General features: G+C 38.9%; 1 protein-coding gene across 4 annotated transcripts in view; it reads right to left on the reverse strand.

Annotated features, from left to right (window-relative positions):
* Positions 1–11792: 11792 nt before the first annotated feature.
* Positions 11793–24687, reverse strand: part of e2f4 (E2F transcription factor 4) — a 106228-nt gene continuing 93333 nt past the window's right edge. For 3 of the 4 annotated variants that reach the window (XM_049484529.1, XM_049484528.1, XM_049484527.1), the window contains 3 exons: positions 18466–18513; positions 16773–16817; positions 11793–16068 (listed from right to left, as the gene is read on the reverse strand). In XM_049484529.1, coding sequence (XP_049340486.1) covers positions 15953–16068; positions 16773–16817; positions 18466–18513 — 209 coding nt within the window. In that variant the 3' untranslated portion in view covers positions 11793–15952. The remainder of the gene's footprint in view (positions 16069–16772; positions 16818–18465; positions 18514–24687) is intronic. The other variant, XM_049484530.1, reaches the window with a different exon arrangement.

The raw sequence follows: 24687 nt of genomic DNA on the forward strand, positions 1-24687 counted from the left end.
ACCCCACTCCACCACACATACACCCCACCCCACACACACCCTACACCACACCACACACTCTACACACCAGACACACCACACACAACACCATCTACACCACACACAGTCCAAACCCCACACATTCCACACCTAACCCCACACATTCCACACCACACACACTCTACAGCCCACACCACAACCAGTTAGCAACACCTTAGCAACCACATGGAATATGTTAGCAACTGCCTAGCAACCACTTTAGAAATGATAACTGCCTAGCAACCACTTAGCAACCATGTGGAATATGTTAGCAACTGCCTAGCAACCACTTAGCAACCATGTGGAATATGTTAGCAACTACCTAGCAACCACTTAGCAACCAATTAGCAACCATGTGGAATATGTTAGCAACTGCCTAGCAACCACTTAGCAACCACTTTAGAAATGATAGCAACTGCCTAGCAACCACTTAGCAACCATGGGGAATATGTTAGCAACTGCCTAGCAACCACTTAGCATCACTTTGGAAATGATAGCAACTGCATAGCAACCACTTAGCAACCATGTGGAATATGTTAGCAACTGCCTAGCAACCACTTTAGAAATTATAGCAACTGCCTAGCAACAAGTTAGGAACCACTTAGCAACCATGTGGAATACGTTAGCAACTACCTAGCAACCAGTTAGCAACACCTTAGCATCCACGTGGAAAACGTTAGCAACTGCCGAAATTATACGTCGTACGGTTTATACGTCGCACACTCCACGCACAGTCCACATCCCACACACAGTCCACACTCCACACCCCACACACACCACATACATTCCACACCACACACTCCACACCCCACACACTCCCCACAACACACACTCCACATCTGACACACACACCCCACACTCACCACACCACACCCACACTCCACCACACATACACCACACACTCCACACTCCACCCCACACACACCCTACACCACACCACACCCTCTACACAACACACACACCCCACAAAACACACCCTTCACACCACACACACTCCACACCACACCCCACACACAGTCTACACTCCACACCACACACACACAGTCCAAACCCTACACCACACACACTACACACAACACACACTCCACATCTGACACACACACCCCACACTCAGCACACCACACTCCACCACACATACACCCCACCACACCCACACTCCACCACACATACACCCTACACCACACCACACCCTCTACACACCACATACACCCCACACAACACACCCTTCACACCACACACACTCCACACCACACCCCACACACAGTCTACACCCCACACTCACCACACCACACCCACACTCCACCACACATTCACTACACCACACACACTCCACACCCCAACCCCCACACACCCTACACAACATCCACACACTCTACACACCACACACACCAAAACCCACAGCCCACACACTCCACACCACACACAGTCCACACCCCACACACAGTCTACACTCCACACCACACACTCCACACCACACACACAGTCCACACTCCACACCACACACACATTTCACACACAGTCCACACTCCACACGACCCCCACACAGTCCACACCCCAGACACACTCCACACACCACATACATTCCACACCCCACACCACACACACTCCACACCCCACACACTCCACAAAACACACACTCCACATCTGACACTCACCACACCACACTCCACCACACATACAACACACACTCCACACCCCACCCCCACATACCCTACACCACACCACACACTCTACGCACCACACACACCCCACACAACACACCCTCCACACAACACACACTCCACACAACACACTCCACACCACACCCCACACAGTCTACACTCCACACCACACACACAGTCCACACCCCACACACTACACACAACACGCACTCCACATCTGACACACACACACACACACACCCCACTCCACCACACATACACCCCACCCCACACACACCCTACACCACACCACACACTCTACACACCAGACACACCACACACAACACCATCTACACCACACACAGTCCAAACCCCACACATTCCACACCTAACCCCACACATTCCACACCACACACACTCTACAGCCCACACCACAACCAGTTAGCAACACCTTAGCAACCACATGGAATATGTTAGCAACTGCCTAGCAACCACTTTAGAAATGATAACTGCCTAGCAACCACTTAGCAACCATGTGGAATATGTTAGCAACTGCCTAGCAACCACTTAGCAACCATGTGGAATATGTTAGCAACTACCTAGCAACCACTTAGCAACCAATTAGCAACCATGTGGAATATGTTAGCAACTGCCTAGCAACCACTTAGCAACCACTTTAGAAATGATAGCAACTGCCTAGCAACCACTTAGCAACCATGGGGAATATGTTAGCAACTGCCTAGCAACCACTTAGCATCACTTTGGAAATGATAGCAACTGCATAGCAACCACTTAGCAACCATGTGGAATATGTTAGCAACTGCCTAGCAACCACTTTAGAAATTATAGCAACTGCCTAGCAACAAGTTAGGAACCACTTAGCAACCATGTGGAATACGTTAGCAACTACCTAGCAACCAGTTAGCAACACCTTAGCATCCACGTGGAAAACGTTAGCAACTGCCGAAATTATACGTCGTACGGTTTATACGTCGCACACTCCACGCACAGTCCACATCCCACACACAGTCCACACTCCACACCCCACACACACCACATACATTCCACACCACACACTCCACACCCCACACACTCCCCACAACACACACTCCACATCTGACACACACACCCCACACTCACCACACCACACCCACACTCCACCACACATACACCACACACTCCACACTCCACCCCACACACACCCTACACCACACCACACCCTCTACACAACACACACACCCCACAAAACACACCCTTCACACCACACACACTCCACACCACACCCCACACACAGTCTACACTCCACACCACACACACACAGTCCAAACCCTACACCACACACACTACACACAACACACACTCCACATCTGACACACACACCCCACACTCAGCACACCACACTCCACCACACATACACCCCACCCCACACACACCCTACACCACACCACACACTCTACACACCAGACACACCCCACACAACACCATCCACACCACACACAGTCCAAACCCCACACATTCCACACCTAACCCCACACATTCTACACCACACACACTCTACAGCCCACACCACAACCAGTTAGCAACACCTTAGCAACCACATGAAATATGTTAGCAACTGCCTAGCAACCACTTAGCAACCATGTGGAATATGTTAGCAACTGCTTAGCAACCACTTTAGAAATGAAAGCAACTGCCTAGCAACCACTTAGCAACCATGTGGAATATGTTAGCAACTGCCTAGCAACCACTTTAGAAATGATAACAACTGCCTAGCAACCACTTAGCAACCATGTGGAATATGTTAGCAACAGCTTAGCAACCATGTGGAATATGTTAGCAACAGCTTAGCAACCATGTGGAATATGTTAGCAACTACCTAGCAACCACTTAGCAACCAATTAGCAACCATGTGGAATATGTTAGCAACTGCCTAGCAACCACTTAGCAACCACTTTAGAAATGATAGCAACTGCCTAGCAACCACTTAGCAACCATGGGGAATATGTTAGCAACTGCCTAGCAACCACTTTGGAAATGATAGCAACTGCATAGCAACCACTTTGCAACCATGTGGAATATGTTAGCAACTGCCTAGCAACCACTTTAGAAATTATAGCAACTGCCTAGCAACAAGTTAGGAACCACTTAGCAACCATGTGGAATACGTTAGCAACTACCTAGCAACCAGTAAGCAACACCTAAGCATCCACCTGGAAAACGTTAGCAACTGCCGAAATTATACGTCGTACGGTTTTCGTACAATTATCGTACGAAGTTTCCCCATAGGAATGAATGGGGGGCCCAAAGTTCCATCTCGGACACGAGCAGCTCTGCGCACAGATCCCCTTCTCTCCCCTGCTCCTCCAGTACTGTGAGTGTATGGAGGAGCTGCTGTATGGAGCAGCTATCAGTCAAAAGTTTGGACACCCTGGCACCCCAGCCAGGGCTTTACAACCACCTATTAACTGCTTAGCAACCACCTTAGCAACCACCTGGAAAACGTTAGCAACTGCCTAGCAACCACTTAGCAACACCTTAGCAACCACCTGGAAAACGTTAGCAACTGCCTAGCAACCACTTAGTAACCACCTGGAATACATTAGCAACTTCCTAGCAACCACTTAGCAACCACCTGGAAAGTGTTAGCAACTGCCTAGCAACCACTTAGCAACCACTTTAGAAATGAAAGCAACTGCCTAGCAACACCTTAGCAACCACCTGGAAAACGTTAGCAACTGCCTAGCAACCACTTAGTAACCACCTGGAATACATTAGCAACTTCCTAGCAACCACTTAGCAACCACCTGGAAAGTGTTAGCAACTGCCTAGCAACCACTTAGCAACCACTTTAGAAATGAAAGCAACTGCCTAGCAACCACTTAGCAACCACCTGGAAAGCGTTAGCAACTGCCTAGCAACCACTTAGCAACCACTTTAGAAATGAAAGCAACTGCCTAGCAACCACTTAGCAACCACCTGGAAAGCGTTAGCAACTGCCTAGCAACCACTTAGCAACCACTTTAGAAATGATAGCAACTGCCTAGCAACCACTTAGCAACACCTTAACAACCACTAGGAAAACGTTAGCAACTGCCTAGCAACCACTTAGCAACCACTTTAGAAATTATAGCAACTGCCTAGCAACCACTTAGCAACACCTTAGCAACCACCTGGAAAACGTTAGCAACTGCCTAGCAACCACTTAGTAACCACCTGGAATACATTAGCAACTTCCTAGCAACCACTTAGCAACCACCTGGAAAGTGTTAGCAACTGCCTAGCAACCACTTAGCATCCACTTTAGAAATGAAAGCAACTGCCTAGCAACCACTTAGCAACCACCTGGAAAGCGTTAGCAACTGCCTAGCAACCACTTTAGAAATGATAGCAACTGCCTAGCAACCACTTAGCAACACCTTAACAACCACTAGGAAAACGTTAGCAACTGCCTAGCAACCACTTAGCAACCACTTTAGAAATGATAGCAACTGCCTAGCAACCACTTAGCAACCACTTTAGAAATGATAGCAACTGCCTAGCAACCACTTAGCAACACCTTAGCAACCACTAGGAAAACTTTAGCAACTGCCTAGCAACCACTTGGAAACCACCTGGAATACGTTAGCAACTTCCTAGCAACCACTTAAGAAATTATAGCAACTGCCTAGCAACCAGTTAGCAACACCTTAGCAACCACCAAGAAAACGATAGAAACTGCCTAGCAACAGCTTAGCAACAACTTTAGAAATGAAAGCAACTGCCTAGCAACCACTTAGCAACCACCCGGAAAACGTTAGCAACTGCCTAGCAACCACATAGCAACCACTTTACAAACGATAGCAACTGCCTAGCAACCACTAGGGAAACGTTAGCAACTGCCTAGCAACCACTTAGCAACCACTTTAGAAATGATAGCAACTGCCTAGCAACCACTAGGAAAACAATAGCAACTGCCTAGCAACCAGTTAGCAACACCTTAGCAACCACCAGGAAAACGTTAGAAACTGCCTAGCAACAGCTTAACAACCACTTTAGTAATGAAAGCAACTGCCTAGCAACCACTTAGCAACCACCTGGAAAACGTTAGCAACTGCCTAGCAACCATTTTAGAAACATAGCAACTGCTTAGCAACCACTTAGCAACCACTAGGGAAACATTAGCAACTGCCTAGCAACCACTTTAGAAATGATAGCAACTGCCTAGCAACCACTTAACAACATCTTGCTAGGCAAGATGAAGCGATATATCGTACGGTTTTCGTAAAAACTTCGTAAACGTGAGCTTTTTTTTCCCCATAGTAATGAATGGGGGAGAATTTTGAACGTCCACGTAGGTCACAATTTTTGAGATACGAAGACGTAATTCGGCTGGTCTATAAAACTTACCGAAATGTTTTCTTTTCTTTCCGAAAATATGCTTTACGAAATGATTCGACGTACGGTTTTCGTACAATTGCTGTACAAATTTTTCCCATAGAAATGAATGGGGGGCCCACCCTGCAATCTCGCACACCAGCAGCTCTGAGCACGTTATCCTTTCTGTCCAGTGCTCCTCCAGTACTGTGTGTGTATGGAGGAGCTGCTGTGTGGAGCAGCTATCAGTCAAAAGTTTGGACACCCCGGCACCCCAGCCAGGGCTTAGCAACCACCTATTAACTGCTTAGCAACCACCTTAGCAACCACCTGGAAAACGTTAGCAACTGCCTAGCAACCACTTAGCAACACCTTAGGAACCACCTGGAATACGTTAGCAACCTCTTAGCAACCACTTTAGAAATTATAGCAACTGCCTAGCAACCAGTTAGTAACGCCTTAGCAACCACCAGGAAAATGTTAGAAACTGCCTAGCAACAGCTTAGCAACCACTTTAGAAATGAAAGCAACTGCCTAGCAACGCCTTAGCAACCACCAGGAAAATGTTAGAAACTGCCTAGCAACAGCTTAGCAACCACTTTAGAAATGATAGCAACTGCCTTGCAACCACTTAGCAACACGTTAGCAACCACTAGGAAAACGTTAGCAACTGCCTAGCAACCACTTAGCAACCATGTGGAATATGTTAGCAACTGCCTAGCAACCGCTTAGCAACCACTTTAGAAATGATAGCAACTGGCTAGCAACCAGTTAGCTACACTTTAGCCACCACCTGGAAAACATTAGCAACTGCCTAGCAACCGCTTAGCAACCACTTTAGAAATGATCACAACTGCCTAGCAACTGCTTAGCAACTATGTGGAATATGTTAGCAACTGCCTAGCAACCACTTAGCAACCACTTTAGAAATGATAGCAACTGCCTAGCAACCACTAAGCAACACCTTAGCAACCACTAGGAAAACGTTAGCAACTGCCTAGCAACCACTTAGCAGCCATGTGGAATATGTTAGCAACTGCCTAGCAACCACTTAGCAACCACTTTAGAAATTATAGCAACTGCCTAGCAACCAGCTAGCAACCACTTAGCAACCACCTGGAAATCATTAGCAACTGTCTAGCAACCACTTAGCAACCACTTTAGAAACGATAGCAACTGCCTAGCAACAGGTTAGCAACCACCTGGAAAATATCAGAAACTGCCTAGCAACCACTTAACATCATGTGGAATACGTTAGCAACTGCCTTACAACCACTTAGCAAACACTTAGCAACCATGTGGAATATGTTAGCAACTGCCTAGAAACTACCTAGCAACCACTTAGCAACACTTTACTTTAGAAGACAATTATTAGCTTTCACCATGTTAGCCAAAACTTTTTGGACTTTAAGATTTAGCCGAAAGTCAACAGCATAGCAACCACTGTTTACACGCTTTAGAAAGAAATAGCTTAGCAACCATTTTAACTTTTCAATGTTATTAATGAACTTTTCCAAGCCAACTTAAAGTTCGTTATCGAACTTTCCTTTTCTAGTTAATCTTTCTATTTTATCTTGCAGAACTCCCAGTATCTCCCAGTAGAGGAGGAGATGCAGAAGATCTAAATAATTACAGACCAATCTCAAAACTGTCTTGTTTATCTAAAATTTAAAATCCCTAGTGAATAACTAGCTCAAGTATTTTATTTAGGAAATCTGTATCCTGTATAACTATCAATCTGGATTTAGAGAAAGATATAGTACTATCTCTGCAACCACTCTGGTTTTAAATGATCTATACATGGCCCTAGACAAGAAGAAGTACTGTGCTGCCATTTTTATTGATCTCACAAAAGCTTTTGATACTGTTAATCATGATCTACTATTAGGTTCTTTACATAAGATTGGTTTTAGCAAGACGTGCAACCCTGTGGGCCCAGGATTTCCTTTCTGGCAGAAAGCAATGTGTTCTATTGGTTACCATAACTCAGACCTACAGCCCATAACAAAAGGAGTGCTCCAGGGCTCAATCCTGGGTCCAGTTTTATTTAATATTTTTATCAATGATCTTGCCGCCTCTACCTTAGACTGCAAATTACACCTTTATGCAGATGATTCAATCTTATACTGCTCAGCAGATTCTGCACATGCTACAATAGAAAAACTTCAATGTTCTTTTAACCCTCTACAGACTGCTCAAGTTGGTTTTAAATGCGAATAAGATCAAATTCATGCTGTTTTCCAGATTTTCAAATATTTTAAATTCCGGAACTATCTGACAGGATCCACCCTAAACAAGTTAGCAAGTATAAATATCTCGGCATCTGGTTTGATGAAAAACTTTCTTTTAAATCCCATATTAACAAACTCGCCATAAAGTGCAAACAAAAGCTTGGATTTCTTTATCGGAATAAATACTGTTTACCCATGCACACTAGAAAAAGAATAGTGGAGGCAACCATACTAGCAGTCCTGGACTATGGTGATGTAATCTATAAAAAAGCATCCGCCAGTGCTCTCAAACCATTAGATTAAATCTACCATTCTGCTCTGAGATTCATTACTGGCGACCTTTACACTACTCACCACTGCACACTATACCATAGAGTTGGTTGGTCCTCACTAGCTGCACGAAGAGAATTCCTTTGGCTATTTTTTATCTATAAATCACTCTCTGGGCATTTGCCATCTTATATCTCTTCACTGATCTCACTTAATAATAATGCATATCAGACTCGCTCCAGTGGCTGGATCATCTGTCAGGTACCAAGAGTTTTTAGTGAACTGGGAAAATCTGCTTTTAGCTACAGTGCACCAGCGAGCTGGAATTCACTACAGGAATCATTGAGACTCAGCTCACTGGGATCACTGAATCATTTTAAACTTTTAGTTTCTAATCACCATCAGAAAGCCTGTGACTGTTTTAAATTACTTTTTTATTAGTTTATCTTTTTTCTTATTTTATTTATATTTTTATTCATTTTTTTGTTTATTTATTATTACTTATATTTTTTATTTCGTTTTAATGTTTTATATTTTCATTCTTGTTTTTAGTTCTATTATTCATTTAATCACTTATCATTTTTAACATTTTACTTTACCTATTATCTATTTACTTATTTTATATTTTATACATTTTTTACTTGTGTCAATTTTGTTTAATTTTTATGGTATTTTAAAATTTTCTGTTTTACATATATATTTTTGTTAAATGTTGATTGAAAATGAGTACTTTTATTTTTTTTTATATTTTTTACTATTTTATTTATTATTTCTAAATTATTATTAAATGTGTTCAATCCCTTTGATGTTATAAAGGCTCGGCAACATTGTAAATGAGGGTCACCCTGAATGTTTTTTCCCCAATGAAATTAAGGGTTGATTGATTGATTGAAATGCCATGTAATTACCTATGTGTATGTGTCATCCCTATGTGTATGTGTCAGTGACATCCGCCCTTATAATCTTGCAAGAGCAAGTGACCTGCAGGCTTTAAAGGGCAGTTTCGCGAACGAGAGACAGCTTGATGACGACAGAGCTCAATTCTTATTGGCTAGACACACCCCTCACAAACCCATGACGCAGTTTTTCACTCACTTACTCACTCATTGTCAACCGCTTTATTAGTTAAGGGTCACGGGGGGGGGGGGCTGGAGCCTATCCCAGCCTGCATCAGGCGGAAGGCAGTATACACCCTGGACAGGCCGCCAATCCATCGCAGGGCAGACAGACACACAGAAACATTCACTCACACACTCACACCTAAGAGGCAACTTCAATCAAGTTCCAATTAGCCTGAACGTGCTGTCTTCGGACTGTGGGAGGAAAGCGGAGCACCCGGAGGAAACCCACACAGACACGGGGAGAACTCCGACGCTGTTTCTATTTATTCTAAAATATAAACGTATAATAGAAATCTCTCTTCAACTAAATAATGCACATTCTAATGATTTTTTATATCCCTAATGTTTTATTTTCAAAAATGGTGACTTTGTTGTTTTAAAACAGCTTTTTTTTAATGGCCATTACTGTTTATTAATATTATTATCATTGTTATAAAAGTGGAAAATGCTGACCTAAATAAATAAATATTTAACTTATTAAATATTTCCATTTAAATATTAGGTAGGCCAGGTAGGTCGTTTTAATATAATTTCCTCTCATATAAATATTACATACTACTCAGTGCCTATAATATATCCTAATAGTTACCAAGCTGCAGTTTAATGGAATAACTACTTTTATTCTTTTTATAGTCTTTATCTGCTGCAGGTAAAGACTGTCTGACATGACTTCATCCCGAGTCTCAAAACACCAGTCCAAGTCAAGTCTGAAGTCTCTGTGTGCGACTTAAGTGTGACTCAAGTTTGAGATGTGGTGTGGTTTTAATGATCCAAGATTTTAATTTGGAAATCTTATCACAAAAAAAAATGTTGGTCGGCGCATGTGCAGTGCCATAAAGAAGCATATATCGATGGGTAGCATAACTCGACAGTTCCCCCGGGCACAGTTGATTCACAAAGCATCTCTCCCGCTAACCATAACAAACACTGCTGGGAAAAGTTCAGCTGCACTTTTTTTTTTAAATTCATACAATTCGTTTTTTCCCCCAGCATTTTATTTTTTACTTAGTAACGGGGAGTTTTCCAATGTAGCGAAGTTAATTACTTGTGTCAAAACTTACTTGAGTAAAAAATAAAATTACCTATTTTAAAAACTACTTTTTTAAAAAAACTTTTTCTAAATTACAAATTACTCATAAAATCAACTTAATAACTATAATGTGAGTAAATGTAATTCATTACTTTCCACCTCTGATTCAATTTTTTTTATTATTCTACTTGTCTACTAAGTATGGTTCTCTGCACACTAGTTGGAACCTGCATCCAAGTTTTTCACTCACATGTACACCGGTTCTCTGTGACATGACAATAAAAATATTTAATATACAAGACATAAAGCATGTGTTCTCAATGCCATTGTAATAGGTTTTTACATTGAAATTTGTCCTTCATTGGCTGTCACTTTATCTAGTTGGACATCATAATACATATCAATTTGCATGCAAAAAAAGGTTATGTGAATGAGTTTTAAGGTTTAAATACTGTTGCTTTTTGTTCATCTAAACTACGTATGTTTTGCTTTTTTCCCCTGACATTTTCTGACAAAAATGAGAGCTGGATGCACCTAGCTTACCTTGCTTTACTAAAGCAAGTCTATTAAGACTTGTGAAAAAGGAAACCAGCGAAGACGAAATAAAACCAAGAAAGAACCAAAAAATGTTTTCTGGTCAGAAAAAAAAAAATATCTAAGAACATTGGCCAATTACAAGGACCTAGATAGCAAACCATGGTAAAACAGCAGTAAGTGTTTAGGATACATGCAAATGTATTTGATTGCCATTTTAACTGAAATTTAACACATTTCTTTTTTATGTGTGCTGACAGTTGAAACTTGCACATTTCTGTCTATGATTTAGCCCATTTTCTTCAGTTTTAGTTGTACTTTTAAATCTTTTTCGATTTTATCTTCGTAAATTTTATGCACAATGTGTTTTATGTTGTCTAATTTATGCAAAGTACACTGATTCAACCCTATAGTCTCTCACTGCCAAACTTCCATCATAATAAAATAAAATGTAATAACTTCTATTCCTCGTGGTAATCGTGGTTTCAAATGGTTTGTTCACCATTTTTGCAACAGATAATAGAGTGTAGATTTGTTAATAGTAAAGAGGTGGAGGCCATGAACCCATGCTGGCTTAATCACTCAAGGGACCACCTTTACAAATACAGATATTTATTTTTCTAAGACAGTGAGTCAGTTAGGCTACTGATCGACTTGTGACAAATGACCATGGTAGATGGCAATTAAACAGAAAAACACAGGTTTGGAATAGAAGCAAACAAAGGAATGATACGGTTATAAAGTGCAATGTTATCAGTCCACACTAAGACCATTTGTCTAAATATGAAATAGAAAAATAAATTGTAAAATGCTTTAACCATAGAAATATCCTTCCGCAGACAGTAACAGGCTTTATCATCTGGGGTAATACATGCTAAGCTTAACAAAGTGACAAATGATAATGTTTGAACTATTACTCAATACCCTGGATTTAACACATTCTCTTCTTTACACAGATTTGTACACAAACATAAAATTGTTTTAGCTGCATTAAGCTAAAATACATATACACACAAACAGGTAAAAACTTTATAGGTAAAAGCTTTAAATGCAGGTATTATGACAGTGGAATACAAAAGTTAATGTATTAAAGTATTTACCTTTCATATTACTGCTATCCATTGAGTCATAGTTCAAATAATAGATTAGAAAGCAGATATATATTTTGAAAAAACAAATAAAAAAAATTATACTTGAAGGAGGGTTTAGTTCCTACCTTTCTTAATTGGACTTCACACTGTCAGATTTCATGCTGTGTTTCACTTAAGTGGCCGTGTAGATAAATCCCACAAAAAGGAACATACAAACCGACTAACTAAAGAAAAAAAAAACTTGAAATGAATTCATGCAGTATTTTATGAGTGAGTAATAATTAATTCATACACATAATACATTGTGAGTCATCGTGAATATACATGAAGTAAGCATGTCTCATACAAGTGTTAATGCATTAGTTCATGTAGTAATTAAAGGTACAGATGTCATTTACTAATATTAATGATGTTTATGCAGATCTTCATGCGAGTCAGGAAAATTGAGGACAAAAACCAAAGGGTCAGCCCACACCTCATAGAAAAAACATAATTCAGCCTTACTTAAGCACAATTCTTTATGAGTTCATGATGTTGTGGCCCTCAAAGTAAAGTGGTACAATATTCATTCTGCAATACTGGTGATAACGATGAAAAGATCATTAAGTTGAACTGTTATTTTTCTTACCATCTTGTTAACAAATAATTACCTAGTACTTTGGAGTTTGTACCTCCCATGTACCTGTTTAATATCTAGAACCTGTGAGACATTTCAGTGCAATTAGGCAAGACTGTCCTGATACTTACTATCTTGTTGTTAACCAAAATAATTACTTGTACTTAAGGTTGTACCTCACAATTACCTGGGTAATACTTAGAACTTAGGGGACTGTAATTGAAAGGGTTACCTTATTTTTTTTAATTATTTTATTTAAAGCTTTGCTATGTGATGCCAATTCATCCATGTACACTGTTAAGATTCAAAACAATAAAGAATGTTTGCTTAACCCATGGTTCCTCTGTTTTTTATCATTAACATCACCAGTATTACAGAATGAACACTGTACCACTTTAGTTTGAGGGCCACAACATCATAAACTCGTAAGTAATGCTGAATTATGTTTTTGAGGTGTGGGCTGACCCTTTGGTTTTTACCTCAATTTCCCTGACTCCCATAAAGACCTGCATGAACATCAATAAAAACTCATGCCAGTAAATGACATTTGTACCTTAATTAATACATGAACTAACACATGTATGAGACATGCTTACTTCATGTATACTCATGATGACTCATGATGTATTATGTGCATGAATTAATAATTACTAACTCATGAATTACGGCTTGAATTCATGCCATTTCATGTACCCTTATCCGAAAGTGTTACCAAAAAATATGTAGTACAGAGTACTGTGTAGATATTTTAGGCACCTACAATTGCATCTGAAAAAACAGTCAATATCTTTTGAGGTGAACAAAGCAACATTCACAAAGAAAATGGAAATGGAAAATGGAAATGGAAATTTTCCCCTAAAGGGAACATACAGTCTGCAAACAGGCTTAAACTTCGTCAGGGTAACTGACCAATTCTGCACAGATAAGAAGCCTTTTAAAGGTGTCATGGGTGCCTAAAACCTTTGCACAGAAGAGGAAACTGCACAGTACAGAGGAAGAGTTGTTGGAATCAAACAAAATGTTATGTGTATAAATGTAATGATATGTCAATGATTACAATATTAGAGCAAAATTATATGTTTATTGGGTTCATATATGTCTATAGCAGAACTGAAAGGTGCCTGTTGGGCTGCCTCTATCCTGCATACAAAAGGAGATGCAGTTAGGCATGGAATGGCCGACAGACAGCCTTAATGGCAAGCAATTGGTCAAATCGAGCATTTTACGCCATCTTGTGGGAGGATACCTGTAATCATCTGCATATCTGTCCAAAACATTACATTATTACAACTTTTGCAGAAATCCATGATATTTTTCTCTTAACAAGCGAATATCAGATCACATGCTAATATACAAATAAACTCCAAGCAAACAATTTTAAAGCTCAGAATTTTGGCATAATTAAATGGTTGGGTCATTCAGAGTGGTCTGTTGTGAAAAGTCCCAGTATAAAGAAACCTACTAAGGCAGAGTTGTTCACAATAGTGACTATAATGAAAGACATTTTAAAGAACACAATTTGACTTGACAAATTGTATCTTTGATTTAAAGGATTTGATCCAAAACCTTTAGTTTTCTACTATGACCATTTCACACCATACCTACTGTACATGAACTGTTTACATCTTACGTATTCAATTATGCAGAAATGTGCACTTAGTATAGTAGGTTTCTTTATCAACCAACTTCGTTTATTTTAACTTTCCTTTCACAGATGTAGTACAATAAGTGCCTAAGAAAACTTCACCCAAAACTTTTTTTTAAAGATACTGGTGTTCCTATATTATATAGATCCCATTACAAGTATTCTTTTCCTTTTACTTTCCCCTGTTCATTGTTTTTATAAATGGAATCATGAACAATATTTTTTGGTTTTGACAAGGGTTTACAAAAATACTTTTTTAAATGACAAAGTGAAAAAGTATAGTTTATTATAAAATGTGTAAAAAGATTTCATGCATTATGAGACTAACCTAATTTATAAAAGGTCCAAAAACCTGGTGCTAGTATTCTAACAATTAATGAAAATGGAGATCACCTGTGTGCAATGAAGATGAAGAATACCATAAAGGAGGTGGGGAGTGGAAGAAGAATAAGAAAAAAAAATTCACATAACTCAAAAACGGCAACTGAAGCCAGGGGATGGACCACTCTGAATTACATAAAAGCCCCAGCAGCTAAGATGGGAGAGACACTGCATTTCACAAATGTTGCCAGTTTGTTCACCAGTCAATAATTTATGGAAAAGTTTATAAATCTCACCTACATTTTGTTTTAAAAAATGTGGGTGAATCCCAAGTCAAATGGAAGAAGTTATTTGATCTGATGAGACCAAAACAGCCACTAACAGCCCATCCCCACAGTGATGCTCAGTGGTAGCAGAATCCTGCAGCAGGAATTCTTTTTGAAAACAGAGCCTAGAAGGCTTGTAACGGTAAAGTATATGTAGCAAAATACAGGGAAATCCTGGAGAACATGGAAAGGGATGTCCACCTCCAAAATAATAATAAAAAAATCTGTTTCATGTTTTTCGTAAATTCTTGTCAAAAATAAAACGACAACTGTTATTCCATTTATAATATAAAGAACAGAGCAAAACAATTAAGGTGGTCAACACCATTTTTCAAAACACTTTGGAAAAAAGAAAAGTAACAAAACAATGTTCTGCTCAAACAGGGCAAAGAACTCTGTTCCATGTACTAACAATTAGTTAAAAATTTTAGAAAGTACAGCTGTCTGGATGTTCTAGGTGAAAATGACAGGTTCACACTAAAGAGGTGCTGACTTCATGAAAGTTTTAGCAGTATGGAGAACCATAAAGAAGGGAAACATGTGCCACTATTTAGATCATTGTTTTTAGGTGGTGAATATAGAACTACTTTAATATACTACTAAAAAAACAAAAACACCACCACCACCACCACAACTCTATATACATACGAAACTCAGCTTATTTACACAAACCAGAGACAGAGCCACACACATTATCTCTGAAAATGTTTAAAAAAATACTTTTTTTTCTTAAACAAGTATACTACTATCATCAGGTCAAAGGTTAGCAATGGGAACATCAAAAAGGTCACATAGGCCTTCTGTCTCGTCCAGATTATAGATGTAGTCATGGTCACCAGGAGGAGGAGAGAGGCGAAGGAGTGGAGAGAAAACTAAAAAAAAAGAAACAAAGAGGGTGAGGAAAAGCAACCTCTAATGCAGATGGGTAGGCTAATCTAATTCACAAGGGCCAGGCCTCAGCTGGCCTCAGCCAGTTTCTAAACACTAATATTTGTAACACATTTGCTCCTGCTTGGTTGGAAAATATACATGCAACTGAAGCCCTTTGTACATATGATTCTCTCTAATGCAGAGGAGTCTAATCACCCATAAAGGCTCCAGTCCAACACAAATATGGCCAGCATCTGTGTGAGCTGTGAGATTCAGCTCAGAAAGGTAGCTCACCAAGACCAGGACTAGGCAACCCTACTGTATTGTTTGGAACTGTCCTTTGCATTTAACAGCACAGTCATTAATGTGAATTAACTACATATTTTTAGATAGTTATAGTTATAAAGTTATAGGATGCACAGGTTACTAATGTTGACTAATTAACTTCAGAATATTTTGCATTAATATAAAAACTCTAACAGGGCTGTAATCCCAACACAACTATTGAAATATACTTTTTAAAATACTGTATATATTTATCTTTAATAAAAGAACAGGCTCAGATCTGCCAAACATCAAAAAAAATGATGGCAGGTCTGAATGGCTGTAAATGTGCTCATAAATGAAAAAAATTCTTACTTTAGTAAGAATCTTTACATGAAGTAGTAAACTATAGAAATAAAGCTTGATGTCAGAGTAGCTTTACCTTCTGAAGACATGAGCTCCTCCAGCAGATCTGTATTCATGATTTCTGCAAATGACAGGTGAAGTAGTAAGCAAAAACCCAACTGGGCAACATCACAAATCATATACAGTTGTGCACAAAAGTATACATACTCGGCAGAACCTTTTATCAGAGAATATGAACAATGATAACCCCACCCCCCCAGTCATAGTTAGTGGTTGGGTGAAGCCATTTATTGTCAAACTACTGTGTTTTCTCTTTTTAAATTATAATGACAATCAAAAACATCCAAATTACCCTGATCAAAACTTGACACACCCCAGTTCTTAATACTGTGTATTGCCCTCTCTAACATCAATGACAGTTTGAAGTGTTTTATGGTAGTTGTGGATAAGGCTCTTTATTAAAGCTGCCTATTCTTCTCGGAAAAAAGCCTCCAGTTAGGCCTGTCAGGATAACATTTTCTGGATGATAATTCTGGATGTCCCATAAATGATTGCGATAGACAAAGTCATTTTAAAGCACCACTATAGAGAATGTATTATTAAGAACAGACTGCACTAAATATTAAAAAGTCCTTTATAAAAAAAAGAAAGTAACAACAAATAGATTACAGTAACATTTACATTAATTCTTTTTTTTTTTTGGACTCTGGACATAACACAAAGACACTTGCAGATTCTCTCTGCTATAAAACACAAATGAACTCAAAAACACAAGTGTCCATATAATCAAACACAGCAGGCCATAGCTTTGGCTATAAATGTATTTTTTAATGTAAATGTTAGACAAATTGCGAGCAAGGAACACCAACATGTTCACCTTGTGGGACAGTATTTCATTTTATTTTGCCGGATTTCTATGGGGTAACAATAATCGGGCTGGATGGTCAACATACCGACTCATACAAGTTAATGTTTCTCCTTGCTCATTTGGCTTAAAGCCAAAATACACCAACACCAGAGCCTTGGAACTTTAAAACAAAGTCCATTCGGACTGGACTGCTATAAATGTTCTCTAAAGTTGTTTAGTTTTGAGAAAGTCCTATAAGTCTCGAATACATTCACAAGCCAACAAATCTCCACACACACTCAAAGTTTTAAGTGTCTCCTTATTGTGCATCTTGAAACTGCTTCACCGATTATTTTCTGTATAAAGGGTCCTGTATTTCAGCAGTTATTTGTGGGGTTTTTTTGCATCCCAATCAATTTTCCTGGCAGTTGTGGCCAAATTTTTAGTTGGTTTTGGTTTTTACAGAGCCCCTGATTTTCACAATTTGAACACTGCTTACTGGAATTATCAATTCCCTGGATATCTTTTCATATCCCCTTCCAGTTTTATACAGTTCAACTACCTTTCCTCATAGATCAACTGACAATTATTTTGATTTTCCCATGACTCACAATCTAGAAGCGAAAGATGCCAGTCTGTCTGGATCCCAGAAACCCACTCAGCTTTTATACACACACACTGATTACAAGCAAACAGATTAGCCATTCAAACCTATTTGTGATAAATTATGTGCATGTTACCAGGCCAAAATCACCAAGGTATGTGAACTTTTAATCAGGGTCATTTGTTTTTGATTGTCATTATGATTTAAATGTTGGCTTCACCCAACAACTTACCAAACTTACCAAACTCTGTTGGGGTATGTGAACTGCACAACTGTAAACATTAAGTATCAGATCAGGAAAGATCAAGGACACTTTACCTTTTGTAGGGTCAAACATTTCTGAAAGTTCTTTAGGGAAGTCCAACACTAAAACATGACCAGACAAGTAAATAGTCAGTAGCTGAATAGTTGAATAGAACTATGCTATATTAGCATGACAAACTTAGTTTAGCAAAATTAAAACAAAAACATCTAGGGCTTTAGCATCATCATATTTGCATTCTTATGCACATGCTTGGTTAAATGGCACACTATATGTCCAAATGTGTTTGTACTTCTAATGAATGCATTCAGCTACTTGGAGTTGCACCCATTGCCTCTGCACAGAGGTATTGCCAATATAACAGGAATTTCAAAAGCAGATTAACGCAAACTAATCTGTCACCATACCAAACATAGGCTACATGTTTAATCAAATTAAAACAAAGAGGACTTGCTGGCCTAGGGCTGTGCAATATGGCCCAAAATGTATACTCTGACAACAATACAGATTACAATATAGCATATGCTTTTTAAAATCAATGATTTGTTTTTTCTGTGCCTTTTTTTTACCACAGCAAATACCTGTTTCTAATAACATCACATTTTCCACATTTCTCTGCTTCAACTCACCACTTCTTCTTTGACAGAGAATAAGCGAGAGACTGTGTGTTTGTGTGAGTGTGTAAGTGCATATGTGTGAGTGAGTGTGTGTATGTATGAGTGGTGTGTGAGTGAATGAATGCGTGTACAACAGTGTGTTTGTGTATGAGTGTGTGAATGTGTGTGTGTGTGTCACTTAGTGTGTGTGAGACAGAGTGTGTGAGTTGTGTGTAAGTGCGTATGTGATAGAGTGTGATTGTGTATGAGTGTGTGTGAATGTGGGTGTCAGTTACTGTGTGTGTGAGAGAGTGAGTGAATATGTGAGATTTTGTAAGTGTGTGTGAGTGTGTGAGATTTTGTGAGTGTGTGTGAGAAAGTGAATATATGTAAGAAAGTGTGAGTGTGTGCGTAAGAGTGTGTGTGTGTGTGTAAGAGTGAGTGTGAGATTTTGAGAGTGTGTGCAAGATTTTGAGTGTGCACATGAGAATAAGAGTGTGTGTGTGAGAAAGTGAATATATGTGAGAAAGGGTGTGTGAGATTATTAGTGTGTAAGAGTGTGTGAGAATAAGAGTGTGAGTGTGTGTACGTGTGATTGAGAGTGTGTGAGTGAGTTCGTATGTAAGTGCATGAGAGTGTGAGATTGTGTGTGTGTGTGAGTGAGTGAATGTGTGTTTGTGAGTGTGTGTGATTGTGAATATAAAGGGGTTGTACAATGAAACTGAAACATCTTATTTTAGACCACAATAATTTATTGTGGTGACGGACAGTTCTGGTGGAAACAGGAGAGTTGAGGTGCACATTGAATTCTGCCGTGATTTGGGCAGTCGCGGTTTTATATTTTTTGGATACAATCGGGGTTAGCACCCGAACATCCCTTTCAGACAGCTTCCTCTTGCGTCCACAGTTAATCCTGTTGGATGTGGTTCGTGCTTCTTGGTGAAATACTGACATTACCCTGGATACCATGGCTCTTGATACATCACAAAGACTTGCTGTCTTGGTGACAGATGCGCCAGCAAGATGTGCACCAACAATTTGTCCTCTTTTAAACTTTGGTATGTCACTCATAATGTTGTGTGTATTGTAATATTTTGAGCAAAACTGTGCTCTTACTCTGCTAATTGAACCACACTAAAATGACCGGTGTTTCAGTTTCATTGTCCACCCCTGTATGTAAATGTATGTGTCAGTTTGTGTATGTAAGAGTGAGTTTCTGAGAGAGTATATGTGTGTAAGTGAGAGAGAGAGAGAGAGAGAGAGTGAGAGAGAATGTATGTATGTATGTATGTATGTATGTATGTATGTATGTATGTATGTTAATAGCTTATAAATAAATGAAGCCTGTTACAAAACTCGCACCTTCAAAGAATATTTGTAATAAAATCTGCAAAATGTTTGTGTTTTATGTTGGTTAATTACACTTTAAATGATGAGGTTCAGAGCCACTCCTCATGTACTACTTACTGTAAGGTATTCCACCTAAAACTACAGCACACTTTACATATAAGACAAAATTACTTAATGTTTTGATCAATATATACCAAAAAAAAGTACAAGCCAAGTATCCTTAAGTATAATTGTGTTATGTCACTGAGAAGAACAAAAAAAGTAAACTGAAAGCATACCTGCTTAATTTTAGTTCAAGAGAAGTATACTAATAATTCACTTGAATAAACTTCTTTTTTGTAAGGGGTGTGAGTATGTGTTTGTTCATTTATTTATAAGCGCTGTTTCCACTCCAGCAGTTTTAAAGCGAGCAGTGTTTTGGCGAATGTGCTCGCGAAGCGTGGCGGCACCTCGCGGTCCACGGCGTTAGTTCCTATGTATAACGCTCGCGCTAGCCGCAAAATAACAACAGAAAACCCTGAGGAATCTGCAGAATGGGATTAGAATATGAATATTTTTATTTGCAGTCTCTTATGTGATAAAGGGGCAGGATAGAAATGTTTAATTGTGTGGGACAAGGTGTCCCATATTGTCCCACACAAACATAGTCTTTGTTCCACATCTGGCGAAATGGAATCTGATCACCCTACAATCAGCTCATCCGGAAACAAACATTGCTTTCTTCGCTATAAAAAAAAGCATGAACATAATTCTTTTTAAGTCTTAGATTTTTGGCTCCGTTTTGGCCTTCTGTCCACACAAAAACTGTGTTTTCTGTGACTGAAAACAGAGCTTTTCAAAAACACCTTACAAGGTGGAGATTTTTGAAAACTCTGCTCCTAGCAGTGCTGTGAGGACGGGGAAAACGGAGCTTTATGAAACCGCTGATGTCACGCAGAGAGTCTCTGCATATGTGCTTTTTGTTTGCATTAGCTTCAAGATCAGGAGGGGACTCTTTTCGGCGCAACAACAGCGAACTCCGGCCGTTTACAGCATATTTACAGCCAGCTGATCCAACTAATGAACTAACTGCCCTCTCTGACCCAACAGCGCATAATTACAGAGAACCAGCTTTAAACGCTGCAACACGATTTACCAGTGTAGCTAAGATGAGAGATAGTGGCGTGTTTGGCTGTTCTATTGGTATGAGCTTTAATTATACTGGTCCAACCCTGGATACTGATAGTCTAGCTACATATACATAATTTCCTGTTACTGGATCTCCTCATCCAGACTGCTTCCTCCTGTGATGGAAATGTATTTATTTAAAGTGATTCATAATCAATAAGAAGGGTAAATTATTCCTTAATCATGTATGTAATTGTTACTAGAGATACATGACAAGCTGCAGAGATTAGAATGTGCGTTCGTGGCTCACATAGGCGTGCAGGACAGGTGACCACACGATCACATAAAAAAAAGTACTCAATTTAAAATGTACTTTGAACAAAAGTTACATAGTAACTTTTAATTATTTGATGTAAAAAAAAATACAAGTCATAAATTATGTATAGGTGACTATAAACCGTATTTTTATAGTTTTACAGTTCATTATTATTATTTTTAACTTGCCATTGCTATGCTTTAACGGCTATTTACATGTTTTTTTTTAAACATTCAAGCAGATTGTTTAATTTTCCCAATAAAAACTTAAGGAAATATCATTAAAAACATGAAATCATACGAAAAAGAATGTTGGTCGGCGCATGCGCAGTGCCGTAAAGAAGTACATATTGATGGGTAGCATAACTCGTCAGAACACCGGTTCCCCCGAGCCACGCAAACAGACCCCAGGCTACACGGATTCACACAGCGTCTCTCCCACTAACCGTAATAAACATTGCTGGGAAAAGTTTAGCTGCGCTGCCATGGAGAACAAAACTCAGCGCAAACAATCTGTGATGAAAATCAGCGGAACATAAACACAGCAAACATTATGAGGCATTTCTCTCACCACCAAGACTTTCTGAAACGTAAACTCTATTTGTGGATGCAGGTTAAGCACATAACGTAGCGCAGCTCAGCTAACTAACTTGTTAGCTAACCTACGCAGTTTGATATGTCTCCAGTTTAGTTTAGCGTTGTTTAATGTCTAAAAGGGATCTATGTAATCCATGATCATTAGCTAAGGTATTTAGGTTATATTTGCCTCAATCTCTTGTTAACATTGCGCTGACAGATGCATTTCATACAGCTTTCAGTGCATTTAATATACTATTAATTTAGGTGTTAATACACATTAGTAGCAAGGGTGTCAAATGTATTCACATTCATTACTCAAGCAGAAGTATAGATACTGGGGTTTAAAAATACTTGAAGTATCAACTCAAACCTTTTACTTAAATAAAATATACAAAAAACGTATGAATGAAAGTATACAATTACTGCTTTTCAAACTACTTAAAAGTAATGAAAAGAGAAAATGACCTTATAAACAGAAGCCTAGGCCGCACTACACAGGCCAATAGTGCACTACACCCGATGATTAGATGACTATAAGAACTGAAATGATGCTAAAAAAGTCTTCAGAGATTCAGAGGGATGTAATAAAAATATTTTACAAACAGACTCACACAGACATCATATCTATCCTTACTACATGCTTTACCAACCAGCTGTAGACTGTAACTTTGCACAATGAACTTACAAATATTGCATATAGTAATAATATAAAGTATCAGTCAAAAGTTTGGACACATTCAATTCTCTTTTTTGCTACATTTGTTGCAGATTAACATTAAAGCTATTAAATCAATGACATGAATTTACAAAAAGTTATGCAGTAAACAAAACATAAAAATAGTCAACAAAACCTTTTCTGCCTGAAAATACATACCTAAATTTTAAAGCTTTTTAAACTAATATTAAATTCTTCAGATAATTTTAATTTGATCAATTAATATTACAAAATTAACTGAAAACACTTTAAAATATACAATTGAACATGTAATATTCAAAATACGGTAAAAACAAGAAAAAACAGGTGCTTTTCAAATGTTACATTTTTTTTATTTTAAAATGAAATATTTATACATGTGTTTATATAAGTGTTTTTACAGTTCTTTATTTAGCTACAAGGTCTTTACATTCACCATGTAAAATTATAAACTGCTTTCTTTCACTGGTTAGATATTATAGTGATCTGCTTCTGGGATATTCCTTTCTTTCTCCAAAGGACTGGAAACTTTATAAGAACAAAAACTACTGATTGTATAACTTACTTTGCAGTTAAGAATGTGTTTCTGTATTCTATAAATCTGCTCAGTGACAGTGTCGGGTTACAGACCCCTCCACATCCACGTCTTTCTTCAGAGAAGACTCATTCAGCGCATGTGCATTTGTAAGCTGTAAACCCAGCCAAACCTAAAGCGTTAAATTCGATATTATAAGCACTGCTTTGACAAAAATGAGGAGGAGGGAGCTGGTGGAAGCTGTGTGTGTGACTTTTGACCTCTAGTTAACCCAAGGGGATTACACTAGCTGCTATAAAACTGTATAAAACAGTCTAACACACTGTTTAGGCTCTAATTTAGGAACTATACAGTGAAATCGTTTGCAGTTCCGTAATTCTGGGAGTTAGACGGTTGGAATGATGTATAACATTGGATCAAATATGGACATACGTAAAAAGCAAATATGCAAATTATAAGTAATATTTTTAATAAACAAGGCATATTTCACTGTAAATGTTTATTTTCTGAAAGGAAATGCAGCTAAATAGGCTAAACAACTGAAAACCAGAGATTCTAAACTTCAATATATGGCATATTGTGTATTGTATATATTGAGCCTATAATTATTCATAAACACAGCCAGATATTTATTATAAGATTTTTCTGGCCCGCGGGTGAGCCAGGGCGCGTTAAGATGATAAAGTAGAAGCTTTTGCTTTGATGCTAGTGTTGTCTACTCTCAGCTCTCTTAGTCAGCTTGGAACCTAGAACGGTTCTTTAAGGATGAGCCAAACTCACACGTAGCTAGGGGTGGATAATCCAGGTCCAGAAATTAAAAATCCATCCCACTGAACTCCAGAGCCAGCCAGGCAATGGGAGCGAAATCCTGGGATGGATTTTTACTTTTTGAACCTAAATTACACACCTCTACACCTAAACTCATAAAAGCTCACACACACTCTCCAAACGAACTTACAACCCTGAATCATAGCCTAGACCTAGCAAACAAACCTCGACATGTCTTGGCATGTACCAAGCCACAGCAAACATTACAAATTCACCATTAGTGCATCACTAGGTTACTACAATATCTTATCAACATATGTCAACTGTAGGAAAC

Source organism: Astyanax mexicanus, chromosome 10 (assembly GCF_023375975.1).
Source record: "Astyanax mexicanus isolate ESR-SI-001 chromosome 10, AstMex3_surface, whole genome shotgun sequence".
Taxonomy (NCBI): Eukaryota; Metazoa; Chordata; class Actinopteri; order Characiformes; family Acestrorhamphidae; genus Astyanax; species Astyanax mexicanus.